The sequence below is a fragment of the Benincasa hispida genome, chromosome 7, assembly GCF_009727055.1.
Source record: "Benincasa hispida cultivar B227 chromosome 7, ASM972705v1, whole genome shotgun sequence".
Taxonomy (NCBI): domain Eukaryota; kingdom Viridiplantae; phylum Streptophyta; class Magnoliopsida; order Cucurbitales; family Cucurbitaceae; genus Benincasa; species Benincasa hispida.
Genome location: NC_052355.1, coordinates 36,625,193 through 36,635,427, shown reverse-complemented (window position 1 = coordinate 36,635,427; position 10,235 = coordinate 36,625,193). Strand labels below are relative to the sequence as shown.

Genomic DNA, 10,235 nt, shown 5'->3' with positions numbered 1-10,235 from the left:
GTTTGGAATAAAACTCAAACGACTATACACTTTATATAGTTTGGTATAAAGTGTATACCTCTACCTAAAAAAAAACTATAAATATAGTTCAATATTGGACAGGGAGATTTAATCCTTCAAATTGAGAAAGGAGTTTGACATATTTATCAATATTAATTTTTTTACGTTTTTACATTGAATTGACAAATCTAAACAAATATAAAAAACATGGGAAAAAAAAAAAAGCAACCAAATTTCACTAAAAAGCATAAAATATTTATTTACTATTTTCTGGATTTTTATAAATTTTTTCCCCAATAATATCAACATTTTGTTGAGATTTTCATCCCCATTATATTAAAATCTAAATATCTAATATTTTCATTATTATCGGTTTAACTCACATTTTTTTGGGAGTAGATGAGGATTGCCATGTTTATATATACACAAGGGTTGTTTAACCAGAATGACTAGAAATCAAAGAAGTATTGGAATGCATGAGATATCGAGGGTAGAACAAAAATAAGATCGTGAAATATAAAATCGGTGGAAAAGATGGATGAATTAAAAACCGTGAAACAGCATGAGTTTGATATTATAAATTGGAACCAAAATGCTGAATCCAAACACGAATTTTGAATTACATTTTATTCCAAATTCATTTCATTTGGCAATTACCAACGTGCCCATCAAATCTCTATAAGAGGTGTGTTCCTGACATAAATATAAAAATATTTATTATGAGAAAAAGGACAGCCAAATTTGTAATGTTGCAAGTAAATTCAATACTATACTGTTCTAGACTTTTGGACCAAGTCTCTCAGGTAGGGCCATGAAAACAAAGAAAATGGCGCATGCAGTGACGCTCTGCCATGGCAGCCATGCGAGCCAATATTGTATTTCACATGGAAACGTCTACCATAACACTAGCCAAAGCCAAACCAAACACATCATCTCTGTCTTTCTCTCTCCAATCGGCCACGAGAATTACCAGCTCTGCGATGATTTATGATGTGCCAGTTTGCAGCCATTAATGGTGGAGTGGTTAGCGAGATCTTGAAAGAAAGCCAATCGGAGGAAACTCGTGGTTAGGATTGAAACACCGGGTAAAGCTTGTTTCTATTGTGTTTAGGGAGGAGAAGAATTTCGATTTCTTTCTGTTTTGTTGTTAGACACTGAGAGCAGAAATGGCGGACGAAAGTCGGGAGAGATTATTGAAGGAAGAGCATTATTACCACGAGAATTGTCCTGGATGCAAGATGGAACAGGAAAATCAACTGCACCGTGGCTTTCCTTTCCGCCAACTTCTTATGATTTCGCTTATTGTTCTAGTTACTGGTTTGATTTCTCTCCATTTTTCTCTTGTTCGTTTCGTTTTTGTGCCAAAAGCATCCAAGAATGGATTATGGTGTAGAAATTTAGATTATCGATTTCAAATTTTCAAACATGGTTTTGGAGGTTCTCTCCAGTCTCCACTCCAGTCTGCCCTTTGTTCTCAGGCTTCGATATGTCTGCTATAGTCTTTTAACTGAGAAGCAGACATGGAGCCGCAATGTGGAATTAGTGGAGAGTATAGTATTATTAGTTGCAATCATTGACAATAAGGCTTTTGCAAATCAAGATACATAATCAATAATTTCTCATATTACTATGCCCTGAATCATCTTCGTGCCTGGAAAAGATAAACTGAAGCAGAACTTCTATACTCTTATTGAAGAAAACAGCACCGCAAGAGACAGTTTGACATATAATTTTGTTTTGAGCTGCAAAATTTTGTCGTCAATCTTTTATTTCTTGAGTGGTTTAAGCTTCTTACTTTTTACTTCTCCTCTTTGTTGTTTCCAGGATTGCCGATATCAGCATTTTTCCCATTCCTGTACTTCATGGTAAGTTTGCGACACATTCTTTCATGGAGTAGGATCTGATGGAGGAGACTGAATCATTTTCGTTTAAGATATTTGGGAACTGACCATAAATAAATTAACACAACAGTCATTAGTTGAAGGAGTTTTCTAGTAAATCTGTTAATTAGTGATGTAATATTTCAAGCATCCTCTGCCTTTATTTCAATGTAATTGAATATCATAAGCAAACCTCATGATTACTAACATGCTTTCTGAGAGCACAATCCGTGTTGTTCATCACCAACCAGTTTTTGTACCATCTAGACTATATATCTTTTTATTCCTTTTCTGGTGACTGAAATCTTATGCAGGTTCGGGATTTTAATATTGCAGAAAATGTAGAAGATATTGGATTCTATGCTGGTTTTATCGGTAAGATTGCTATAAACATTTGACATTTTCATTCTATTTCTCTGTCATTTATAGGGTACTTGATTTATCCATGTTCTCCTAACAAATCCCTCATACAACTTGTAGGAGCTTCTTTCATGATTGGCAGAGCATTAACATCTGTTTTCTGGGGAATAGTGGCTGATCGCTATGGTCGAAAACCTGTTATTCTTTTTGGAACTTTTATAGTGTTAGTTACCGAACATTTATATTATTGAAGTGATGCATCTAGTTATAGAGCTTCATTTATCTCTTAAATGCTCAAATCTACTTCCACTTCAATTTTTTTCTCTGTTGGTAACTGGTTTCAGGTTTATATTCAACACCCTATTTGGCCTCAGTTTAAATTACTGGATGGCTATTATCACCAGGTTTCTTCTTGGAAGTTTGAATGGCATACTTGGACCAATAAAGGTAATCAGTGGAATCCAGGGCCAACAAAGACATAATTTTGCTTCTTGAAAGTTTGGTTCTTCAGTCTCTTTTGTCTGCTCTCTAGTTTTAATATTTTTATGATTATGAACTTTATTTTCCAGGCATATGCGAGTGAAAGTGTTAATGAAGAGTATCAAGCCATCGCTATGTCGTCTGTGAGTTTTGTTTTTAAAAGAACTCTCTCCATTACTCTCTCCGCTGTTTTTTGGTCCTGATATTGCATGAATTGCTGAAGATATTGCATTTAGCTTACTATTGGCACCAATGACTTTGGTTTAATTTCAGATTAGTACAACATGGGGAATCGCATTGATAATTGGCCCGGCTATAGGAGGGTTTCTTGCTCAGGTACTTTTGGTCACATCCCCTCATCTTATGGAAATGACGATGAACATTTGAACTTTCAATTGTGCAAGACTACTTTCTAATTTCTTTCATTATGTTGTTCCAAACTGATAATCATCAGCCAGCAGAGAAATTTCCTGGCATTTTCTCCAGTGAGGGTTTGTTTGGGAGGTAAGTTGGCTGAGCGCTTACTTTCACAGTTCTGCCATAAGTGTTCACTGTCCAGTAACGTGTTCTTAGCATGGTTCTGTGGTGCAGATTTCCATACTTCCTGCCCTGTCTGTGTATATCACTCCTTGCATTAGTTACAGGAATAATCTCTCTTTGGCTTCCGGTATGCCCTTTATGTGGATAGTCGTGTCTTCTGATTTATCATTTTATATATTTTTTTTTGTTTGCTATCGTGATTTCTGCTTAAAGTAGGATGATACTTATTTTACTTATTAATTATTAGTCTTTTATTTGTGTATTTTGAAGTCCGTTTCAAATATGTTTTAACTTGGGTTTTGGTTTCGTAAAAGTTAAATCATTCTGCATTTCTAGGGAAAGTTAAAATTTCTCTTGAAATTGGGTTAATAGTTATCATTATCTATTCAATTGCACGTTTACCTTCAAAAGGAAATAGCAGAAATGCAATTAGTCGACGCTTGTGTCCCAAAATTTTGGAGAAAAGATAACTCCTAAATGGAGGATTTAAATACTGGTGACCGTCCTGATATTATATATATATATTCTCAAACATCTCAGGAGTGAGAACTTTGGTGATCTTGTATCTCCTTAACCACTCTCTTCCCAAGTTGATATAGTATTACCTTTTAAGCAATATCTTATTTGATGCCCAGTTTTTTTTCTCCTCTCTCTCCCTGCCCCCTATTGACATTGTTAGAGATTTGATATTGGCTATAGTTTTTAAGGATGTTGTGGCAATTGTCTTCAGAGACGTGGTTCATCCTATCCTTTGAATTGTTCCTCAGAATGTCTCTTGAATTGCTAATCCTTTTCAGATAAGTACAACGTTTTAATTGCTTGACTTCATCTTAGTGAAGTTATCTTTCTCGAGTACATTGCCCCTTAGACATTGGTGGAATTGTACCGAACTTGGTCACCAAATATTGTGTCCTCTCTGCATTTTACTCGTTATCTTTGAAATTTCTGTAACATTCCGTGTAACGTATTACGTTGTGTGTAAGATAACCCTTCTTTCAGACATTTCTAGTTATTATTACTCATCTTATTGTTCATCTTGTAGGAATCACTGCACACACACGATAAAGATGCTCCATCACCTTGTATATCATATGAAGCCTTGGAAGATCAACCTGGTGATTGTAATGGAAATGGAGCAACCTTAACAAACAAAAGAAAAGAACTGTCTTCTAAGCCAAGTCTCTTCAGGAATTGGGAGTTAATGTCAGCAATCATTGTTTATTGCATATTTTCGCTTCATGATATGGCTTATGTGGAGGTATATCTATCCTAAGTCAAGCCTGTCGTGTCCACTTATAATTTATTTTTTAGTTTCACATTTGAAAATACATTTATATTGAAATGAAAACATGTTTTAATTTTCTTGAACCTAATTGGAAATGTTTTAAAAATATTATGCTTGTTTACTAATATTTTTTTTATTAGTTAACCTACATTTTAAAAACATTTTCAAAATCATTGCTAAATTTAAAAGTGAAAGAAAATGTAGTTTCCAAACTTTGGTTTTTTGTTGTTGAAATTTGATCACAATGTCAATTTTTTGAAATGATAACGAACCTAACAAAGAGTTGAGTAGCAATGAGTTCAATTATTAAACAAGAATGAAAACATTATAAAAGTTGACCTTTGTAGTTGTTACTTGCACTCTTTTTAACTAGAGTAGATTAAAGCTTTTACGATTCACAAAATGAACCATTTGGTGAAGACCAACTTCTCTTCTGTAGATATTTTCACTCTGGACTGTCAGTTCTCGTTCGCTTGGTGGTTTGAGCTTTACATCTGGGGATGTTGGAGAAGTTCTCGCCATTACAGGTTGATCCTCCGCTATCCCCACCTTGGCAGAATCCACCCTCTTGCATGCATTTTTGCATTGGTTTACAATATTTCCTGTTCAAAGTCTCATATTAGTAAACGCATTCTTGAATTTATATAGAGTTAAATTTCTGCTGTTAATGCTGGCATTTCAGATTAACAAAGAATCTTACACCCAAGTAACTTAAAGTAATGACAACCATATATTACTCTATCAGAATTGTTTTTAAGTGGTGAAAAGCATGGGAGTTTATTTTAACTGCAATTTGTTTCAGCTAATTGTGTTGCAAACTTTTGTTTACTTGCTTGTTGCTATTAGGTTTCAGCCTTCTTGTGTTTCAATCTGCTTTATACCCCTATGTGGAGAGGATATTTGGACCCATAATGGTATCTCGTATTTGTGGAGTAAGTTTCCATATTACTTTTGTAGTCTATTATATATACTTTGAACTTCGAATCAGAGTGGAACTCATCTCAAGCCTTAAATTCATGTTGAAAAACATTTTATGTTGCAGATACTGTCGATCCCAATGCTGGCAGCTTATCCCTTTTTATCCCTGTTATCAGGAGCTGTCCTTCACACTGTTGTAACTCTTGCATCAATCTTGAAGAATCTTCTCTCTGTAAGTATTGCACTAGAACTTGAATCTCTCGTTTCCAGTAATCTGCAGTTTACAAGATGATGATTCCATTGTTTCGTTTTGTGAATTAATGTGAAATCTTTGAGCGGAAGTTTGAAAAATTCATATTAAGTTTGTTTGAGTAGAAGCAATAATCTTTATAATTACAAATAATTTTTTAACCGTGTATTGCATGTGGTTCAACCATCGTTCCGTAAATATACATATAATATTACATCATGATAGGGAGGGGAGCTTCAGAAAAACAATCTTTTAGAACTATGTTGAAGTTGATTCATTAGGTAAATAGTAGACGCCTGTTAGGAGCTTATGTCAGAGGTAATAAGAGAACTGATGGCAGTGAGCCTAGTCACTAATGGGCCGTTTTAGTAAGTTATCTTTTAGCTTCCCCTAGGGTCAGATCTTCTTTTGTTCTATGTGTCATTTTCGTGTTGGATATAGCACTGTAACTTGGGAGAGGTTCCGAGTCCAATATTTACTCTTTTTGATTGATTATATAATATCACAAGTGGGACTTAGTGTCCTTACAACACCTTACTATTTTCATGTAGTTTTAGTGTATTATGTACTTTTTACTTTGACTATATAAGCTTAATCCAGTTATTGTTATTATTATTTTAAGAAAATGTATATATAAGCTTAATCCAGTCATTGTATCATATTGCATGTACTAATTGCATTTCAAAGGAAAGAGGTTAGAAGTTAGAAATACAAGTAGATAATTTTAAGACAACTTAATTTTAGAACATAGTAGGTATGCGTATAACTGTGTATAATATATTAGAACTGGACAAAAGGATTAAAAAAATAATGTGACAATGATATGAATGGAAAATAATTATTCAATGAATGTCCTTAAATGATTGAAAAAATTTGTATAAATACTCAAAAATTCATTTATGCAAACAATAGGAATAGGAAAGGATATTCCTAAAATATCTAGAGGTCATTATAACTTATAAGCATTTTTTTTTTTTTTTTGGAAGAAATGTATAACTCACGAGTCACATGGTTTCAAAAGGGAGAAAAATAAATAAATAAATAAAATAAAGAGGTTTAGTCAATCAATTTGCATTCTTAACATGTAATCTGAATTCATAACCAAAGTTTAGCTTCATTATTTTCCGTGATCTAATCTTGCTTAATCTATCGAAATTTTCATATGTTCTCAGGTCTCCATTATAACTGGTTTGTTCATCATACAAAACAGAGCCGTGGTATTATATCTTTGCCTTCCCCTGGCTTCCTCCTGTCTTTCATTCTGTCCCAACATAAATAAGAGCTTGGATTGATGTATGCAACCATCTGTCTACAGGATCAAAACCAGAGAGGGGCTGCTAATGGCATCGCTATGACGGGAATGTCTCTTTTCAAGGCAATTGGTCCAGCTTCCGGTGGTGCATTGTAAGTACACTCCATATTACGTGGATCTTAACTCTACACACGTACACATACAAACTTTGATAATCAGTCTTATTTTAACCGGTCTTAAAACATGTCAAATGCTGGATGCTTTGCATAACCGCTACTAAGTGGTATTTTTTCTTAAAATCTTCAGTAGAACTACAGCTGATAATGTCGATATGGGGAAAAAAAGTTGATATTATAAATTTCATGAAAATGCCAATGATCTCTTTGGTTCTATGTAAACATGGAAGAAAATATGGTTGCTGATGCCTTGATGGAAATTTAAATTATTTGTGCATGTTTAGTGCAAATGGAAATAATATGTTGCTTATATTCCTATAAATTAAACTGCAAATAATTTTATTGCGTCAATTATGATAGCTTTTGAGATAATAGCCTTCTTCTATGCAGACTCTCTTGGTCACAGAAGCGTCTAAATGCTGCTTTTCTCCCAGGTGCTTTTCTTTTTGCACATTCTTTCACCTGCATCCTAGTTAATTGTATTTAGGCAGAATTTATGATCATCTCGCATCTTCCTCTCCACTTTTAGCTGGTCAGAACTCAAAAAATATTTCAGATAAATTATGACTTCTTATTAGTGAATAATTTAAATTCAAAATTTTATTTTATTAATCTGAAAGAAGCAATATATATAATATATCGATGGTCCAAGGTTCAAACTGGTTCGAACTTCTTCTCTCACCTCCACATGTTTGAACTCTTATACACACACATATATATATAAAATATAAAAAACAATAGAGGTTCATGTTTCCTTCAAGTAAGAGATGTAGCCCATGTGGAGGATTTATTGGTTCAAATTTTAGAGTATGCTTGGTTTAACTTTTGGCCCACTAAATTGTTGTGGTTTTTGGTTAATGGTTGCATGACCAAAAATACTTTTAAAAGTACCAAAGTGAGCATAGCTCAACTAAGATAAAGTGTATCCTCAACTAAAAAATAGGAGGTTCGAATCGTCGAACTCAAAAATACTTATAAATGACCCAAAAATTAAAGAACCAATAGTGTCTTTGTGCTATATTCTCTCTTCCACGTGCTTCATTGTTTTCACACAATTATTAGCAGATTGATTCAGGATTTGACATATTTTACTTTTACAAAAGATGAAAAAAAATAAGTAGCTAATTGGTAATTTCTTCCAGGTCCCCACATGATTTTCTTCATCCTAAATGTGATAGAAGCAATTGGAGTGGTTTTGACATTCAAACCGTTTCTTGTTCCACGTCAAAACTAGACCAAAGTTGAACCACATTACTGCTCAAACAAATAGCTGCATCAAAATCTCGACCTTTTCGTCGATTCTTCATCAGCAATTCACAAAAGATCCTACAATCTCTTCAGGCCCGTGGCCCCTTCCTAGTCGAACCAAGCATAATTATCAACATATATATTGTTATTGACTGGCACCTAATCAAGGTACAGTTCTTGAGTTACTACAATGTATAAATTGTATTTTAATTCATATGTAACCTCAAAAGCCCATTGTATTCACTTTCTACCATAGTTTTAGATGTTCCAGAAGGCTTCACCATTCAAATTTTGATAATTCATGAATCACATGGATGAGTTTTTAAACTATTAGCATGACCAAGTAGCTTCACTGACTTTTGTTTTCTTCACATAATCTTTGAGTGGCTGTCAATTTCCTTGTAGTGAGAGTAAGCTAAATTGACCTTGCTCCAAACTCTTCCATGTTAAAGCTTAATTTAGAAGAACATGGTGTGAGAGGCGTCTTCTAGTCCAATCATTTTGGCATCTGAATTTGGCTTTAACCATGCAAGCATTTAAATAGAGAAATACATTCGATTACGAAAACTAAACTAATAGATAGTGTTTGATACCGACCAAAGATTTTACCCACCCAATAGTGAAATCCTGCAAATAAAGCAAAAATGGCTCCTATAGAAAGTACATAACGGAATCTTAAACAATTTCGCTTAATATAGCATAGCTTATAATCTTATTCCGCTTAAAATAAGAAAGGGGCATCTTTCGCTTGACTTTTGTGTTTCGAGTGTCCACCACGGTCAGGGCTTTCACAGGTAAGCATTACGATTGTGCTTCTTTAGAGGGAAGCAAGCGCGCTAAGCTAAGAACAAAACAATACCCGTCCTCATCGACTTTTGGAAAAAAAAGGCAGATTTCAGCTACCTTCAGAAAACAAGGTCTCTTTTAACCCTCGAAAGAGCGATTTTCAGGAATAGCAAGATAAAGACTCTCTTTTTCATATGTTGTGAAAACTGGACTCTGGTCTTCAGCCTCCAATATCTTTCTTTCTTTAGCTAAGGACAAGCCCTAGCATTAGTACGAGTTCGTTGACCGCGTAAAGGCAATCCATCTTGATGACGAATTCCACGATAACAAAAAATCGAAATTAATTGTTCGATGTCTTCTCGTTCTCCCCTCTTCAATTCCCAATGAACAATATGATCTTGACTTATCATTTGTTCAATTTGGTTAATCTGTACTTAGTTAACTCTTTGTCTTTATGTCCCCACTGATACCTAATCGATAATGAACCTGAATGACTTTTTTAGGTCCAATTCCATCAATTTTTGTTGAAGCAATTTTGACTTGTTTATCCTGGTCTTGACTCTTCTGTGTGGTATTCATTCTCGTTCGACTCTTGGAATCACATCCAGCCATGGTTGGAACAGCTTGCAAAAAAATCCAACCACTTCACCTACTTCATTGCCCCTAACCGTTTCTCATACATCTATTGAAACAGAATGGTTTCATGTTCCTTCATCGATTGGTTATTCCCCATACTATGTTCCGAGTTTACCCAACTATGACTTAACGAGGGTCGAGACAGCCTTGTCTTCGGGTGTGCTTCATCTCATATGCAAGGGGTAGGGGCCAGCCAAAGAAGGTCAGTCGGACTCGGTTAGGATCCTTGATCTGGTTCAACTAGGTTCTTCCATACGATAATGTATGTGTATCGATATCCTCTTCAGGACCGGTTGTTTTTTTACTTTGGTTTATACATTTGGAGAAACCTGTTAATCATCTAGAGAGATAAGTGGAGTAAATGCCTAAAGACTGTTTGTTACCAATAGCAATAGTCAGTTTTAAAGAAAGAAGTTCCTTAACA

The 10,235-nt window shown here is 34.5% G+C and overlaps 1 protein-coding gene across 3 annotated transcripts; it reads left to right on the top strand.

The window, feature by feature from the left end:
- The first annotated feature begins 886 nt into the window (after positions 1 to 886).
- Positions 887 to 8,725, top strand: LOC120081435 (protein ZINC INDUCED FACILITATOR-LIKE 1-like). Of its 3 annotated transcripts, none has more exons than XM_039036293.1 (17): positions 890 to 1,317; positions 1,825 to 1,865; positions 2,217 to 2,255; positions 2,361 to 2,463; positions 2,585 to 2,687; positions 2,810 to 2,863; positions 2,994 to 3,056; positions 3,175 to 3,224; positions 3,312 to 3,387; positions 4,303 to 4,518; positions 4,985 to 5,072; positions 5,392 to 5,477; positions 5,588 to 5,695; positions 6,886 to 6,930; positions 7,029 to 7,117; positions 7,532 to 7,575; positions 8,284 to 8,725. In XM_039036293.1, the coding sequence occupies exons 1-17, from the start codon at positions 1,232 to 1,234 to the stop codon at positions 8,373 to 8,375; spliced, it is 1,383 nt and encodes a 460-aa protein (XP_038892221.1). In that variant the 5' UTR covers positions 890 to 1,231; the 3' UTR covers positions 8,376 to 8,725. The 3 variants fall into 3 exon arrangements, with proteins under 3 accessions (XP_038892222.1, XP_038892221.1, XP_038892220.1); XM_039036292.1 differs by having other exon boundaries at positions 2,195 to 2,255; XM_039036294.1 differs by lacking the exons at positions 3,175 to 3,224; positions 3,312 to 3,387 and having other exon boundaries at positions 887 to 1,317; positions 2,195 to 2,255.
- Positions 8,726 to 10,235: the final 1,510 nt, after the last annotated feature.

Coding starts and splice junctions, on each gene's coding strand:
- LOC120081435 (XM_039036292.1), top strand. CDS start 1,167: ATGGCGGACGAAAGTCGGGAGAGATTATTGAAGGAAGAGCATTATTAC. Junction 1,318..1,824: donor GCTTATTGTTCTAGTTACTG/GTTTGATTTCTC, acceptor TGTTGTTTCCAG/GATTGCCGATATCAGCATTT. Junction 3,225..3,311: donor AGTGAGGGTTTGTTTGGGAG/GTAAGTTGGCTG, acceptor TCTGTGGTGCAG/ATTTCCATACTTCCTGCCCT.